General features: G+C 39.9%; 1 protein-coding gene across 1 annotated transcript; it reads left to right on the forward strand.

Moving 5' to 3' along the window:
* The first annotated feature begins 793 nt into the window (after positions 1–793).
* On the forward strand, positions 794–15,895 carry LOC140231721 (protein Njmu-R1-like). The gene is made up of 10 exons (XM_072311874.1): positions 794–906; positions 5,544–5,645; positions 7,653–7,778; positions 8,432–8,587; positions 9,650–9,707; positions 10,703–10,819; positions 11,732–11,796; positions 12,820–13,022; positions 13,678–13,852; positions 15,668–15,895. Exons 1-10 carry the CDS (start codon positions 794–796, stop codon positions 15,822–15,824), a joined length of 1,272 nt encoding a protein of 423 aa, XP_072167975.1. The 3' UTR covers positions 15,825–15,895.
* Positions 15,896–18,797: the final 2,902 nt, after the last annotated feature.

Raw genomic sequence — 18,797 nt, forward strand, 5'->3', positions numbered from 1 at the left:
GGATCCAATAGGGCCTACTTCTCGAATATTTTTATTTGTCTAGTTTGTAATTCTAGGAATAAATGAAAACAAACCTCTGTAATCTTAATCTAAAATTGCTCAGCCAATCAGGTCAGCTTTATGATGACAAGGCCTTTATCAAATCGTTAAAGATAATACCTGACTTTTGGGTGGATTTTAAAAGAAAATAGAATCGCACCACGAAGTCTGGAACAAGTTTTCTTGTATATTCCTAAAATATACCGGAACAGAGTTATACACAGCTGTATCAGTCAAATCAGGACAAAAAACACAGAACATGATGTAGAACTTCTAGTAGTCTCTAGACTCCAGTTCTTCGGGGAGGTGCTCCCTATAGTTTCTAGAGCAAAGGCAAGGGGTAAAAAGATCTCTCTCCGTTCCCCGCCCCCTCCCCTCCCCCTCCCCCCCCCCCCCCCCCCCCCCCGCTTCGATTTGGTGGTAACTCACAAGGGGGACAGTCGATCTTGGTTTGTTCACGGAGTGTCGAACTACTGTGAGTATTACTACGTGCACTGCACGTGTATGTACGTGTGTGTGGGGGGGGGGGGACCACCAGGGGGGTGGGGGGGGGGGGGGGGGGGACCGGGGTGCGGCCGCGGACAAAGCCGTTCTTAAAGTTAAGAAGGACTTAAGTGCGACTTGTGATCAGTTCTTATGTGCTATACTTATCAGAATCCATAGAGCTGTATTATGTAAATACAGCTCTATGTCAGAATCGTAGTATTAAATTCAGCACAAGAACTGATCACCAGTCGACCCCTTTCGATACAGGATGGCAACCGCAACGAAGCCGACGTCAGGGGAACCGAGCAAAACCGAGGAGAAAGCGCAAAATGACGGCGAGCTGAAGAAGTATTTCGCCATGTACACGTATCATGCCAACAGGTATTTTTGTTGAATGAAAACTTCGTGGAATTGTCGCCAATTGCACTCCATTGAACTGCTTGCTACGGAGCCCTGTGTTGTAAATGATGCTGGTTTATAGTGAAGTCCCGTGTGTTGATTTTCATGTGGTGCGTGTAGACCACCACTTAACTGCGACCAGCAGCAGCCCCAAACGCATATAGCGTAAATGGGCATGGGACTGCGGACTGTAGCCTTCAGGATCATGACAGGGGTGGTATCGCGGATAAATATTTACTTAAAATCGAAAAATTTCTTCAATTTGAAGACTTACAAGTGAAGTTGAAGTGTTAACAACACAGAACAGGTAACGTGCAACGTTTGGTTCTGCCAATATAGATCGATAGATCTAGAGCTAGGCCTAGCTAGTCCCTTTCTGTTCGAATTGATGACTTAGTCTTCATGTAACTCGGTCGAGAGGAACCTGGGAGAGCTACACTGAATTGACGGCCATAGCATGCGCACACAGACATCTTATCCGGTCAATGGACTTGAAATTTGTGCGCATGTGATGTGTGCGCATGCGCTGACTGTCAATTCAGTGTCTTTGGTGTAGCTCTCCCAGGTTCTTCTCGACCGAGTCACATTAAGTCATCAATTCGAACAGTAGTATTGGCAAAACCCAACGTTGCACATTACCCGTTGTTAATAACATTTCAACTTCACCTGTAAGTCTTCAAATTGAAGAAATTTTTCGATTTTAAGTTGATATTTACCCGCGATACTACCCCTGTCGTGATCCTGAATGCTACAGTCCACAGCCCCATTACACTACGCGTTTGGGGCTGCTAGTCGCAGTTAACCACCTCTAACTAAGGCCTCTGTCGTCACGCGGCGTGGAGCTGACAGCACATAAACGTTAGATTCTAATCTTCATAATAATATTCGAGTCACCGGCTTTCCGACATCTACGATTTTGGGTGCTGGTTGCTAATGTAATTTCGTATCTATGTTGATCTCTCGAATTTCACAGAAGATTTAACCGAATCTCATGCCCTCCTCGAGTCATGGCAAAACACTTTTTCTTCACTACCCACCAGTCCAAGTCCTTAATTTGCCAGATGTTTAAAGCCTTCAGTTCTGCAGTTTCTTAGTCATAAGCTCTGACACACTTCCTGGCCCTGGTGGCCATGTAATACCCCCGTCACACTTATTCGGAGTTGTGTGTCAAGAATGCCGCTGGAATGGTCTCTGAAGTGGTGATGGATCTTGTATTTTCACCAGTCTCAACCTGATCATGATAGAGTATGGACCCCTTGGACCATGTTGCTTTGCTACACCCCGCGTTCACATTGTCCCCCGCGCCGCGGGGAAAGTCCCGAGCTGTGGGACTTTCTCCTCAAAAACCATAATGTGAACGCTCGCTGGGACTTGTCCCCTCGTCGCCGCGAAGCAAGTCGGGTACGGGGACAAGATTTGGAGGGGAGAGTGACCTTGGGGCGCAATTGATAGCGTCCAGCTGTGGTCATCAAATGTGCGCATGCGCTATGCCTGGATTCAAGTGGCAGAGCTCACTCCAAGCCCCAAAATGCCCCCACAGCTCGGGGACAGATGAGATAGCAATGTGAACGGTCAGTCGTAAAAAAGATAAGATCTCTTGTGGCTGTCCCCGCGTCGCGGGGACCAATGTGAACGCGGGGTATGAGTGCTGTCCTCCAGCAAGAACTCCTTGAAAGAGAGTATCTAGGCAATTACCCCCTGGGCAATTACCCAAGACCCTTCCTGTGACCCTAACCCTAATCCTAATCCTGAACCTAATCCTAACCCTAATCCAAACTCTAACTCTAAACCTAACCCTAGCTCTAATCTTCACTCTAACTTTTTCACTAACTAGTATGGGGGGGGGGGATAATTGTATGAGCATTAAATATTGAACATTTGAGATATTCTGGCAGGATTTGAGGTGCAACGCCTTTCCGATTCTCCTTCAAATGAGGTCAGATTGTTTCAAATGCTGTTAGAATGCCGTAGGAATATTTAGACTGCAATCAGATTCCAATTAGAATACTCTTCGAATGCAGATCGATATTTTTCCACTTCGAATGCTCCTCTAATGTTTTAAGCATGGGTAAAACATTTGGGCTGGCCACAAGAATAGGCCCAAATGTTTGGAACGCACTGACTCAGAATGTCGTAATTTTTAGAATGTACTTCGAATATGCAGGAATGCAGGAAGAATTTTCATTCCAATGGCATTCCGGCTCATTCCGCCTCTAGTGTGACGGGGGTATAAGATGCATCCCAGCTTGACCAAATAGACCTCAAATTTCAAAGCGGTGTAAAAAGAGGCATTATTATTAGTGCTGTTGCGAGTGTTGTCATACATAATATTTCATTGTACTTTTGATTTTCGTCAGTTCAGTCATTAATGTCATCCATCCATCATTTGTGTTCATATGCACACACACATGATAAAATACAACATTATTTTGTTACTTAGTTTGGACAGAACCAGTGATCTCCTGGCCTCCATTTCATTTATTGCAATTCTTTTTTTTTTTTCCTTTTTTTTTCCTGAACTGATCTGTGCACTTGTAATAACAATTTACCTGAACACCCTTTGCACATTTTGTGACTCAGTGTACTTTTGATTTTCATCAGTTCAGCCATTCCTATTTGGTTCAGTCATTAATGTCATCCATCCATCATTTGTGTTCATAAGAATATGCACACACACATGATAAAATACAACATTATTTTGTCACTTAGTTTGGACAGAACCAGTGATCTCCTGGCCTCCATTTCATTTATTACAATTCTTTTTTTTTTCCTTTTTTTTCCCTGAACTGATAGTAATAACAATTTACCTGAACACCCTTTGCACATTTTGTGACTCAGTGAAAGCCATCTATAACACAGTTTCAGTTGAGTAGTGAAAACAGGGGTGGATCCAGGAATTCCGTAAAGGGGGTGGGGGGGGGGCGCACAAACAATATTTTTGGTGCTACTCCCAGGTTTCATCTCATTCTTTCTTTTTCTTTCTTTTGTTTTATTTAACAACAAAGAGGGGGCGCACACCCGGTGGCCCCCCCCCCCCCCCCCCCCCCCGAATGGATCCGCCACTGGAAAATGTAATGTAGTACTAGTAGCCAGAAAGGTGTGCACGTTATATTGCAATCTCACAGCATATCTGGTCATGGTTGCTACATAATGATTTTCAATCGATAACAAATTGGGCCTAGCAGTATATATATCCTCCACTCTTCCTTGCGAAACTGAATCGCATGCAGTTCAGGGAAATACTATGGCTAGGGTGCACTCGATCATCACAAAATGTTTTACCTACCCGCTACTGAACGGGAGGATGCTACAGATCATTCATTCAAGGTTAAAAGTTGTGTTCTGTGATTGTATTTGTTTCAGTCTAGTTTGATCTCAAAATACTGCAAAACAGCTCATTATCCTACAAAATCATGTGAGCCACACAAGTTTCGGAGTAGAGCCTTTCGATATACTGCAAGCAAATTCCAAATGGTGGAATCAAAATTTTGAGCCCTTCCCAGAACACTATTTTACCTTTAAAAGCAGTCTATTCCTTGCAGCATCAAATAAAAAATCTTTTGTCGTTTACCATAAGTAGCCGCACCGCAAGGCTAAATTCACATACTATGTACATGAAGTGAAAGCTACATTCTGATCCATTATTTTGGCATTTTCACACTGGCAAACATGTTCTTTGTTCTGATTGACCATGATAGGTGTGTCTGTATTATGTAAGCATTGATTACCTCCAACAACAACAACAACAACAACAACAACAAATCCCCCTCTGGCCTTGTGCTGCACCATGTACTTCTGTCGTCAGTGTTCCTCCTTCAAAAAAGAAGAGAAATGTAATTTTGTGTTTAGAAAATAGAAAGATTCTAGATGAATACCTTTAGAATTCACTCTTTGTAAACAAGGCAATGCATGCAGCCACTTTCTTGGCATTCTGACACAAATCTGTTACAGTTAGCTGCTAATTTGTCATAAATTTCCACCACTCCAATGCATGTCCGCCCTGGCTTATGTGTGTCCATAAAGTATATCAATGTGGCAGTTTTCTATGAAAAGGTTCATATTAATCTGAAGAAACGTCAGATTTATTCTTTGAGTTGTTAATGCATTCATGGAAATCACCTCAAGGAATGTAGCAATGCGTACTTGACATTGTGAAATAGTTTAAAGAAAACAACATATAAAGTCGATAAGGAAAGTCGAAAAGATAGTGTGAGAATTAACACTTTGAAGAGCAACAGCAGAGTGAGTCTTTTCTTGCTTTGTTAAATTCAGCTCTACTGTACATGGCCCATGGTCTTCACATTTTTCTGTGGTCATTTTTTTTAACATAACTTTTTGCTTGTGTATGTGAGTCAGCATGCAATAGAAAGGGTTAGCAATCAAGCATCCAGATCATTATTTAGACATCGCTGTTGGGAGTAAGAGTATACTAGACTTTTTCTGGCTAGAGTACCTGGTACTGTATTACTGCATGACAAAATGATGACATAAAAGCGAAGTCCGCATCTGTGACCTCGTAAGTGTACTGTGTCTATCTGGTGGCCTTTACTTCTGTGGGTTTTGTTTTTCCTTTCTTCTCTACTTCTCATCGCTCATCTCTTCTCTGCATTTCATCCCAGACCCACTAACCAGGAGCTAGGACCGGATGGTGACAAAGATGCCAGGAAAGCCTCTGTACCAGACTTCCTTCAGAGAGAAGCGACTTCCAACAGAGATTTCAGGTCTTGCCCTGCCCCGTCCTGCCCTTACCCCCTGTTCCTTCCCCCTCCTCAACCATCACCAACCCACAGCCCTCCCCTCCCAGTAAAAGAAAAGACAACCCCCTCCCATTATGGCACTGTTTTCCATTTCAGCATAAATGCAATGTTTCATTTGTTTCCACACCGTTTCCACACCTGCACAAACCATTTTTTTTAACCCATGCCAGCATGTTCATATGAATTAGAACTTTTGCTCACTACTTCATTCATTCTTTGGTAATGCTGCACCAGCACTATATTCACTCAAAATGTGGTTGGTATGCAACAACCTAACAGCATTCTTTGAAGCATCTTCAATTTTTCTAAAAAACAAACCTTCTTCAAAGAATGTGTTCAATATCATCATCCTTTCTTTTATAGGTAGTAAATAGATGTATTTCTCAACAAAAGCAACATAATTTTTCCATGCTGGTGACTCTTCTGCACGTGAGCATGCAGAATTCCAAAGGAGGTGTGGGCAAATTCTGTGCAATGTACCAACCTTGCAGGATGTTTGAACATCCAGGCTGTTAAAACAGAGTGCAATGTATAATGTATGCACACTCTTCTTTTTCTACCCATTGTCCTCTTTTTGCATTCCAATGTGGTTACCTCTTAGGATCGAGGCACATTCCTCTTAGATTTTTTGTAAGTAGAAGCATATGATTTCAAGTTGTAATTGTACTCAATGATGCTTGACTCTCAAATCTGTGTAAAATATGTTTGTTTTTGTCTCAGTTTGTTTGACTTCTGCATGTGTAAGGAGTTTGATCTTTTTTAAGAAAACAGGATTATGCATCTTATGGATGTTGAAAAGTTCATTTACCATGAGCAGCTCTTATTTATTCATTTTTTTGTCTTTGATTGTAGCCTCTTCAACTGCTGATAACAGCCATGTCCCATGGCCATTGCTGTTTTTCTTATCAGACATGACTGCATACTCATCCAGCCAAGCAGTATCCTCTCAATTCTATTCTCTCTCCCCAGTCTCTTTTTCTATTTCTCTCTCTTTCTCTCTGTGCATCTGTCCATCTGCTCATCTATCTGTCTATCTATCTATCTATCTGTCTGTCTATCTATCTATCTATCTATCTATCTATCTATCTATCTATCTATCTACATGTTTGAATCTGTCTCTGGTTATCTTTCTATCTTTAAATCTTAGTATATATTCAGGACTCTTTATGATTGTTTACCCACAGCTCAGAAATAATCTGTGAGTGATTTGCAGTAGATAGCAATACCACGTTTTGGAAGCTTTTTTTTACATTTAGAAGTTTTGTTAAGCCCTGAGCAGGATCCAGGGGTAGTGGTGCTTGAGGGGTTCAAAGGCTTTGAGAGCTCCACCTGTTGGCAACATCTGGTTGAAAGAAATCTGCTGTTCTTGAGACCCAAGTACACTTACTCACATGTGCAATTACTGCTTGAAACACAACACAAGCACAAAGAGAAGAAAAATAAAGAGGAAAAACAGCAGAAATGTAATACAAACCATCAACTTTCTCTTGGTCTATATTGGTTTTGAATTTTTTTTTTTTTTTTTGGGGGGGGGGTAGAGAGGAACCAATTATAGTTGATATTCAACAGCTTGACAGAATAACTGGCTACCTGCAACAAGAACTCTATATGTCTACTAGTGTCTATTTATCTATCTATCCATTTATCTATTTACCTATCTGTGTTTTTTTTTTCTATCAATCCAGACCCAGGATCTTCTGTCTATTTATCTATGTCTATCTATATATCTATATATCTATATATCTGTCCGTCTATCCATCTATCTGTTTGTCTATCTGTTTATCTATCTATCGATCTGTTTATCCATCTGTCTACAAAATATGTATGCATTTATTTATCTACTCATCCATGCAATTTTTCTCTCTATCTACATCGTATCTTCTTCTCTTTCTTTTTCTCCCTCACTCAAACTGAGATCATCTTCTGATGTCTGGTCATTTAAGTCTTCATGTTTGCCCTCTTTTTTCATAGCTTGTCTGTCATTGCGACGGACCTGACTGCGGAAGACGAAACCGACCTGCGAGAATTCATTGCCAGGAGACTGTCCCGGGGCACAGTGTACGGCGGAGTGGGCAACGTCAATACAGTGGACATTGGGTCAGTTGCGTAGTGCTAAGACATTTTTGCAATGTAGTGTAAATGCTGCATTAAATAATGAAACAGTAGTTACATAAGATCACTTGCACAATAGAGTAGATGTCATGTGGGCATCATAATATCATCAATAAAAATTCCCTAAGGTAGAGCAGAGCTCAGACTAGTAATGAGTTAGACATAAAGTACCATATAACAGTGACTTTGGAGAAAAGAAACAACAAGGCCTTGAATGCTGCATACCAAATACACATGCTTAACAACAGGCACTAAGTACAAGAGGTGGTCAGTGGAATTGGTAAGATTAAATCTAAGCTGGTAAACATTTTCGAAAGTATGACATTTAAAGTTTTCATTTTCTGTACTACGTGTAGATACCTTGAGTTAATTCATTTCCTACTTAAGATTAATGAATTACGTTTTTGAAATTTAGTGTGGAGATGATGGTATCTTTGGTTGCCTCAGCGACATGCCCATCAATGCTCTCTTAGAAGTGGATGTGTATTTGAACAGGCATGTTCATTTTGCCTTGCTTTCCACTGTCTAAAGGCCACATTGTTCTCAGTGTATCTTTAGTTTAACAGCTACAGATCAAATTGACGTTTCTCCAATCAAGTCAAATGAACTGACTCTGCGTTTGCGTCTTTTGTGCCTAGGAGCCGTGTGATGGCGTGCTACTACTGTCTGCTGCGGCAGGGGGCGCACCCGGACATAGAGCGGGAGCTAGAGAGCACCATGGATCCAAACTCCTTCTACACCTCACAGGAGTGTGTCATGTGCTTCCTCAGCTCTCCCACCAGTGCACTGGAGCTATATCCTTTCCTCTCTCCTCCTCCTCCCTAGAGGAGCTTTGTTACCATGCCGACCCATCTCAGTGATGTGTGTGTGTGTGGGATGGGGGATCTGTTGCAAGTTTGTGTGGTTGTTGATGGGGGTCTAGGGCAATTACTCCTGGGTAATTACCACTGACCCTTCTGCTGACCCTAACCCTAACCCTAATCCTAATCCTGAACCTAATCCTAACCCTAACCCAAACTCTGAACCCTCAACCTAATCCTCACCCTAGTCTTTACTATATGGCATTGTATCTCATGTATCAGAGTATGGTAAGCCAGCATGTGCAGTGGGTGAGGTAATTTTTTTGTATTTCAAAGTAACATCTCACCAGTTTTATGAACTTCTTTCTTTTATATCTTAGCTGTGAAGTTCATCAAAACATGTTTTTTTAATAGATGCTACACAAATTTTTCATAACATGATATTTAGTATTCATTACTTGGTGAATATCTGTCTCAGCTGAAATGTCCATGGTGATTTTGGACCATTCTTTTCCCCTTAACATGTCATAAATGATCGCATTGTGTTGGACGGAAAAAGAAACAATGGCATCTGTAGCCTCAAATATGACAACAAATTCGATTAGGTAAGAGTGTGTTGTGTGATTGGCTTACAGGTGGTGCCACATGGAGAAATCTTTGCACATGAATGCATGCTTCTTTGATTTAGGCTTTGCCATAATATGATATGGATTGTTATTGAAAGTGAGAAAAATAGTAAAGGCCTTGTAAAAGACGGAAGGTGTGAGAGTATTTAGCCAATGCATTAGACATTAACATTTCACAACTAATGTTTGGTAGTCTGCAGTCTGAGTACTTGTTTGTTTCTGTGGTATTTTAGAGGATGTATCAAGAATATCTTCTCCATTATAAACAACCAAGTTAGTTATAGAAGTAAGTATTATGAGAAGTGTAGTAGGGAGATAAAGTGTAGCTATTTCATTCACTAATTCCAGAAGAAGCAGAAAGGGTATCTAACATTCACTCTGCAAGTGAAAAAATTCTATGACCATCATCCTTAACAGTGATGTTCTTCACATTCCGACCAGAGCTTGATCTTATAAGCGAGGGCGTTCTTCCCCTTATGGAACAGAAGGTAATTATGATTAGACTTCTCAGCGTAATTTGTTTAGGGTGTGGCTTGTTGCTGAACGATGTTTCCTGAATCAGTGCCATTTCTTGTGTCTTGGTGTATATTGGTTCTATTGCCCACGGTTATTTGTTCGATTTTATATGCTATAAGATAAGGGATGAATGCAAATAGATCCAACTGCCTGTGCTATTCCGTCACTTGCTGAGGTTGAGCTGATATGGAATGTAAATGATACACAGATGTCACTGGTTTGATACATTCTTCTCTTTGTGTGTCTGCTTGTATAGATCATTCCAGGGTGAAATCTTGAATGACATTTGTATTGTGTATTTATACCCCACCCACACATGGAGTGTATGGGGGTGTATAGGAATCATTGATATTGAAAAGGTTTGTTCTATTTAAAAAATGTCAAAATAGCAGCCAAATGGTTGAACTGCTTTCAACATACTCACAAACAAACAGACAAAGAGTGGAATACCTACAAAATTGTAAGTGGAAAAATATATTATCAGAAGACAAAAAAGAAAACTATGGATAAATTTATTGCATTATAATGATCAGATTGCTATCACATGCTTTCATAAGTTTTATCATCATATTGTAAGAGACATGAATTTGATGAAATAAACTTTTCATCTATAATGTGCATTTCAAGTTTGTTGCCCTAAGTGTAGGTTGAGAAGAGTTGACCTGTCTAAAACGACAGTCATATTCTATCATGACACTTTAAACTCAAGTTTAAAGTTTTGGATTAACTTAGTGTCAATTCTTAATATCAGAGTTATGTTCTCATAAATGCTTCCACAGGCTTTATCTTGGCTGTCGTGCATGGCACCTCTATTAGCTCAAAAAAGGGAGACAAGATTTTGATGCTTAAGGAAAGAAGGATTTCAAGTAATTATAATGAATGATGATAAGGATTCATGATTTCTCATAAATTTGATCTCTCTTTCTTTATCTCTTTAAAAAAAAAAAATAAAAAATGTGATTTGCAGTCAGCTGATCCAGCTCAGATTCAGACCCATCTAGAGAACTGGTACGAGAAAGCCACCCAGTATGTCTGCCGATGTGTGTCGACACTCAGGGAGGATGTGGCGTACCTCATCAATGCAGTGAGTTCTCCATTGCCACGGCAACCTTACTTAACCATCTTCCACTGATTTACCCATCCAGGACTTGTAGTGGGTGTGAATGAAGTGTGCATGTTGTGGCAGGGATATTCATTAGTTTGATTAGTGTCTTCCATGCGACGTCTTTTATTGGGTAGCATCAAGAATGAAATCATGTGGATTAATATGTAATATCTCAAAGCAGTCATTTTTATTGAAGTTCAGGAGGGAGGACAATCAGTGCGAGTCAAGTGTTTTGTCTCTTTGTTTGTTTGTACAAAGCAAATAAGGTGTGGTATTTTCTTTCAGAGATATCGTAGTGAGGTGAATGCTGCAACTATTTTGATGTTCCCGGGGAGGCTGTGACTCAATTAATCAACTTACTTGCACTGAAGGTCAAATATTCTTAAGTTAACAGAAATAAATACCTATCTGTTTGATGAGTTTCATTTTTTTTCTGTAAATGAAACAACTTAACTATGGGAAGAAATATCCTGATGTACTGTATTGTATACTGGGTACACATTTATTTCACAGGTATAATACTTCGCATATTGGGGAATTATGAGATAAGTTTTCAAAGTGGTTTAATTCCTTATGGAAAACCACATTCACAAAGAAAGAAGCATCACTTGTTGAGGGAAAAATTTATGATTTCCCATCTTGGAGATGATATACTCCACATATGAGATATGGGAGGCAATATTTTTGAAGTTATTCAAAGTCATAACTATTAGTGAACTTGTGAGATTCACTAAAAGAAAATATGCTGGGAATATACCACTTACACAGTACTAATAGTAGATTTGATTCTGTATGATAGTTTATAACTGTTGAATGACTTTTATTACTTCTCACAGATTGATAAATAATCAAGAATGTATGAATCTTCCTTGTCTTATGTTTCAACTACAGGCACTACTTGAAATTCATATTGAGATCGTGGGTGCAGAACAGTCATTCAAGACTGATATTGAAAAGTAAGTAAATGTCAGTTGGAACATTTTCCATTGCAAGTAGCATCATGCAGATGAAGGCTTGTGACATACTTTATTACACTTCAGACCAAGTCAAAGTGACAGTGATCATTTTGCCCTCCCTTTTTTTCCCCCTTGGCTTTTGTTTTTAGGATCAAATGCACTGTGTATATCTTGTGCAGTTTAAACATTGTACTGTGATTCCTGATGCTAACATCAGTTGAGAAGCAGGACATTAACTAAACAGATGTTGTTTTGAAGCTATTCTTTCCTGCTTTAGCACATTCAGATCTGATAAGATCTGAACGAAATATACTAGCTAATATATGTATGTTTCCAGCTGTCATGCATAGCAATTAAAAGCAATGGCCCCAATTCACGAAGGTGGTACAATTGAAACCATGGTTTAAATCATGGACAATTTGTATGGAGCGCCAAGTGTCGCATGGCCTATTTCGTTACAAAATCAGTCATTCCGTTGATGAAATGTTCGTTTCTTTGACGAAATGTTGTCATTTTGTTAGGAAATGACTGATTTTGTAACGAAATAGGCCATGCGACACTTTGCGCTCCATACAAATTGTCCATGGTTTAAACCATGGTTTCAATTGTACCACCTTCGTGAATTCGGGCCAGTATGTTTACATACTGAGTATATTGTAGTGAGGCATTCGATGCCAAGGACTGTGGACAGTGTGCACAATTCTGTGGGTTTTTTGTACCAATTGACACCCAAAGCACTAAAGGCTAAATGAATAGGTACTCAAGGGTATTATTGATAATGAATATGATTGATATTCTTACTTTTTTCCCACAATGTTCCCTAGCACACTTTTGTAGATATGATAATAATGTCTCTCTCAGATCATTTGTTTTCGTAAGTCTCCAAGCTCTTTATTACATAATACATGAAATTCAGTGCTGGTAAAGCAAGGAATGAGTGTTTGGACGTGAGCTTTGCCCCAGTCACACTTATGAGATACACTGGTCTCCTCTTGCCCCACCCTGCTCATCCTCTCCTCATAGATTCATGAAAGCCTGTAGCCTGTCCGACCTGCTTCAGCAATCCTGCGATGCCGCCTCCCAGGCCACATCTGGAGCATCGGACCCAATCCTCATCGACATCGACGAAGCGGGCAACGCGCAGGCCAACATCAGGTCACCCTCTAGGGCCGCCCACAGGAGCAGGCTGGTGTTTGAAAATGACCTCCACCGCTTTGAAAATGCAGGTGAGGCGCCGGACTACTTGTCTGATTGGTTCTACAGTGTATCAATATGTGTGCAGGGTGTATGTGTGTGTGTGTTTGTGTATAGTATGTGTGCATGTCTTTAAGTGTATGTGTATATTGGAGAATGACTGTCTAGCATTGAGACAACCTCACAGTTATCACAACTACAGTCAACCTCACCTATTAAAGCTTATCTAGTACAAGTGGAAGAAAAATTATTCCATGTATTGATACATGTTGATTATATTGTGTAAGTTGAATTCTTAAAAGTCAAAGGATTTTTTATGGTCCCTTTGCATTTGACTTGGGGTGTGGTTAACTAGATATCAGATCTGCCCAAGTGAATTAGTTTGTAAAACTTAGTGAGCTTATCTTTTTACTGTCTGTATATAGGAAAGAAATGTAAAAATGCATTCTTTGACTTTATTCTGCAGTGCTGTAAGTTTTTTCTGAAACCTCGGTGTGATAAGAATATTTTATAAAGGCATAAAATGTAAAAAGTCAAATTCTTTCTGTCGTACTACTTTTTATATCCATGTGTCATATCCAAGAGATACACACACATTACTGGTTAAAGGACGTAGTAATACTCTTGGTATATTTTGGGCCTAAATAGATAATCATTGTGTGTGTCATGCTACATCCATTCCCCCAGAGAAGTCCTGGTTCTGTGAGGAGTGGTCCAAGACCCTACTGAAAGGGGGCGACACACTGAACCCTGCCTTCCTCCGCCAGGTCATCGAGGACTACAAGCTCCACACCATCCAGGATCTCAACACACTGAAGCGGCTCATCAGGCAGGCTGAGACTGACCACTACGCCCTCTACAGGTCAGTATAGAATATGCATCGCTCGGAGGTGAATGTGCCGGCTATAGTTTCAAACTTGAAGGTTTCTGGTTCTAGACCCTCCTTGGCACTTGTGTTGTTGAGTAAAACCCTTGATAAATAAATCTCTTAGGTGTACAAATACTGTAGGTGCTCAGTAGGAGGATGAAAGTTGATGTAATTGAAGTTAGTATGTGTGCATCATAAGGCGTGGTCAAACTTGCAAAAGATCAAGAAGTTTAAAATCAGAAAGTCTTCACAAACTTTTGTCATCCGGTCACAGTGGCAGCCAAACTTCTTGATCTGTGAATCAAGAAGTTCTGGTCACTAAGTGCATGTGCGCAAGGAAGAAGAAAGAGTGCGCCATCTGATGGCCAGTGATTGTGACATAACAATGAACACCGGTACAGCACAATAGTAGTGTGGTTCTGAGGTACTGCCCGAAAACAGGTGGTGGACGGATCACTTGACAAAGATCGCAAAGTTTCGGTTTCTAGTGGTCATGTTTGCAAAAGATCGAGAAGTTTAGGGAAATTCCAATAGTTGGAGTGGGAAGTTTCGCAAGAAGTTTCATGGGAAGTTTGTGGTCACACTGGCAAAACTTTGAGATCTTAACCCTAAAAGGGCCGGGGGGGGGCGGAATCCGCCCCCCCTCGACGTTTCGCGCTATAATTCTGTAACGCGAGAAGGCCTCATCGCGAGGCTTCTTGACTTTCTTCGTTCAAGTCTCGCGCAACTTTTGAGACCAAATTTGCAACGTCCGCGCATACTTTTGCGAAGCCACGCCCATTTTTGTAACGGAATGTCGCTCCAAAACGGGCGCAATTTTGTGATTTTGTGTACATTTCCTATGGAAAACAGTGCTCTGTCATGAAAGGCATAAAAACGTGATTATTTTTACAATTAATCACTTTCATTGATTAATTTTGTGCTAATTATGGTAGAAAAGTGGTCAGTGACAATTTCCAATGAAAAAACAAAGAAAAAACAAAAGTTGAAAAACAAAGAAATACATAAGAAATTCTGAAAACAATAAAATACATAAGAATTGAAATGAGTTTTGGAAGTTTTTGTGATGTACAATTGTTGAATATGCTAAAACAGATTTACAGATCAAAAATTAGACTCTCAATGCTTTTAATTAAGCTAAAATATCACCTTGAGCTTAATTTGCATAATTAATTAATTAAAATTAGAAATTGATTGTTTAAAAAAATCTTATGACACAATCTTGTAGATTATGACGCGGGTCTCACGCATGCAAAATTTCATCGCGATCGCACCACCGATGGCCGAGATCTCAGGGGGGGCGGAATCCGCCCCCCCCCCCCCCCCCCCCCCCCCCCCCCGGTCTGAGCATAGCCAAAAAAGCCCGGCCCCTTTAGGGTTAAAGATCACGATCTTAAACTTCTCGATCTTTTGCCAGTCTGATCGTTGTCAAAAACAGGGTAGAGTTTTGCCTCCCATAGCACAACTGCACTTTATACTACTTCCAAGGTTGAGAATGGCTAATTTTGCTATTGAAAAGAGGATATATATTAATACACATGTACCTATTTGTCAATCTGTCATTGTGATTTTTCAATTTGGAATCCAATCACTCACGATATTGTCTTCTAATTTTTGAAAATTGTTTGCTTGTGAAGTAGATGGTATGTCCAGTGTTTTCCCTTTTATGTTGATTGAGGAATAACACACTAACTACAGCCATGTTTCATATGGATATTCTACTGTCCCTTTACAAAGCTCTATAGAATAAAGAGTAGTTCAATCATGATTGTGATAATCTTTTTTTTTTTTTTTTACCTGCCAACCCAGGGCCTACGCTTTCCTGCGAGACTGTGGTTGCGGCGCCATCCTCCTGCGCCACATCTGGAAGGACGAGAACACGGTGTCGGCCAAGGACACGCAGAACGTGCTGAACGTCCTAGAGGAATTCATCTCAGAGACGGACAGTTCGACGTTGGCTGCATGAATGGCGGGGAATGCACATATTACATACAGAATGAATAACTTACATCATTAGTGCGCAACTTGTCTCGTTAAAGGGGAAGGCTAGTAACTGATCAGTGGGAATCACTGGAAATGCTGGGAGATGATTGTTCCAATCCTTATGGGATTCATTCAAGAGTTCATTGTATATCTATTGTTGTGTGAAAATGATTTGCTTCAGAATGGTCTCATATTCAAGTAATGTGCAGATTAATGCTTCCAGGTTAGCGTCCCTGGTCAGTGATGGGGCATTAATCTGCACATTACTTGAATATGAGACCGTTCTGAAGCAAATCATTTTCACACAACAATAGATATACAATGAACTCTTGAATGAATCCCATAAGGATTAGAACAATCATCTCCCAGCATTTCCACTGATTCCCACTGATCAGTTACTAGCCTTCCCCTTTAAGTTCATGCAAGTACCACCAGGTATACAGAAATTTAGTGGGGACAGAAATGAGTTGAAAATGTTGCAGCAAAGCGTAGAATCAGTAGCTACGGAGCATGCTCCACAAAGAGCAACTTGATTATTTTTTTGCAGGAACATCTTGTCTGTGATTATTTATCATACTTCTAGATTGGTGTGTGCTACAGCAGTAAGGAGAAAGTCAAATAGATTTTTTTTTCCCCTTGCGTATAAACTCCTCTACATCTACTTGTTTATGTGCATAAATGAAGCCAAAGAAGCACTGGAAATAGTTTGGATTTTTTTTTTTCCCAGTCTAGAAATCTTTGCCACATGAAAAAGGCAATGAATATCAGCATATCTTGCCACAGCTTAGCTGTACTCTCATGCCTGTACTGAAGGTCTTTTACACTTCTTACTTTTAATTTGTTTTTAAACAACTATTCATTGATAGAAAGATGCCAAGTTCATAGTGACAGTATTTATATGAAGCAGATGGCTAAGGCTTAGAATAAAATGTCCTGGTTGTGCATTGATTGCATACCTGTATTGATGGAGATTGCAAGCTGTTAATAATTGCATGTCTCTGTGAGGATACTAGGTTTGTGTAACTGCTGTATGTGCTTCTTTCTTATTCTCTTTTACATTATTCACCTCACAACTCCTATAATTTTAACCCGTTGAGGACGGACTGATTTTGCTACAACACACTATTTCCCATAAACACTTCCCGGAGTATACTCGGGACTCGTCCTCAATGGGTTAATGTGATAATGTTCATCTATGTACATACCATCAATGAAAATATCAAAAAGTTATATTTGTGTAAACATTCTCAGTGATTCAGTTGTTAAAGTATTGATTATGTCTGTGTTGTGTGCATACACTTTATTGATTACACAATATTGATTCCACTGCCTGTGAAGCCACCTTTTTACTAAACTAACCCCCCCCCCCCTTTGAGTTATTGATTATCATGAGTTTAAGGATGTTAAACAATTCATATGTTTATGCTTATATTCCAGTGTGACAAATAAAAACAAACACACACAGTGATGTACATACTTTCATTGAATCGCCCCATATCAGCCACAAAGACGTACAGTCGTATGTGACGATACTTTTGAAAGCACCATGTTGTTGTAACAGTCAATACCACGGGTTCCGTTTCATTAAGTCATTGCATAAATCTCATATTGGCCAAAGTCACTCATATGTAGCTATGAGAGACTTTCAGATCCATTTTATGAAGTCTCTCATAAGTGTGTTCTATGAGAGAAGGTCTGTCACAAGGCTTTCATGAAACGGACCCTCAGAATGATATGTGAATCAAACAAGAACGATTCATCTCAAAATCTGGAAATGCATGTATCATTTTACCCCTAGGTGTTCTGCTCATTTTCTGTGAGGAGAAGAGACCCACAACCGCACCTCATAAATTTGGCAAGAATATTAATTAGTTTCAAGTTTACCAGCCAGCACATAAAAGTGTTGATTTCAACTGTGACTTCTTCTACTCATTGTAGTCACTCGGTGAGCAGAACAACAGAAGAACAGAGCAAACAACAACAACAACAACAACAACAACAACAACAACAACAACAACAACAACAACAACAACAACAACAACAACAACAACAACAACAACAACAACAACAACAACAACAACAACAACAACAACAACAACAACAACAACAACAACAACAACAACAACAACAACAACAAAAGTCTGATAAGATCCAACCCAAAATGAATTGCAGTCTGTTGAACTGAAAGCAGTTCAAATTGTGGCTATCATAGAATTCAAAATATGTAATTCATACAAGTTGAAGACAGTAAAACCATGTTGTAAAGAGGTTGAATATGAAAGAAACCCTCTTATAACTTGAAAAGCACTCTGAGAGCGCAGACCTCTGCCAAGCATGCAGCCCGATTTCCACCCATACGTATTTATAGCATTGTGTGCTGAAAGTCGCCCGATTTCCCAATATAGAAGCCTTTGTTACGTCATAAACCCTCAGCTGCTTGGCACGCCTCGCCTTAGCAGAAATTAGAGCACGCACTGTAGTGTGCGCATGCAAACCTCAAATACACGCAGCCTGAACTCCCAAGTTCATTGACCCTACCTACCAAAATATCTAAAAACCTTCATAAATTCCCCCAAAATTGTCAGATCACTACCAAAATTTTATCATTTGTTACTTGTATCATTCGTAACCTTTCCTGCAAGTTTCATCCAAATCCGTTAACTACTTTTTGAGTTATTTTGCACACGGACAAACTAACTAAATAACTAACGAACAAACCAACGGTAACGAAAACATAATCTCCTCCCTTGACGGAGGTAACAAGGCAATTTTGTTGGTCCCAGCTCTTTTTATATACATGTATTTACATTTGTACCCCGATATAAAAGCTAGTTTTTGTGGTTTTTAGGTCCCTTTAAAACAAGGTTCCCTGTACTAGTCTCCTAACTTTGTCCATCATTTTATTGACCTAGATTTTTCTCATTACATATGGAGGAAGAATATGATTTGCTGTGAT

The sequence above is a fragment of the Diadema setosum genome, chromosome 8 (genome assembly GCF_964275005.1).
Source record: "Diadema setosum chromosome 8, eeDiaSeto1, whole genome shotgun sequence".
In the NCBI taxonomy this organism is placed as follows: Eukaryota; Metazoa; Echinodermata; class Echinoidea; order Diadematoida; family Diadematidae; genus Diadema; species Diadema setosum.

Excerpts from the sequence above, each read along its gene's own strand:
- LOC140231721 (XM_072311874.1), top strand. The coding sequence starts at position 794 with ATGGCAACCGCAACGAAGCCGACGTCAGGGGAACCGAGCAAAACCGAG. Across the intron at positions 10,820-11,731 it reads TGGCGTACCTCATCAATGCA|GCACTACTTGAAATTCATAT; the intron begins GTGAGTTCTCCA and ends TTTCAACTACAG. Across the intron at positions 11,797-12,819 it reads TTCAAGACTGATATTGAAAA|ATTCATGAAAGCCTGTAGCC; the intron begins GTAAGTAAATGT and ends CTCTCCTCATAG.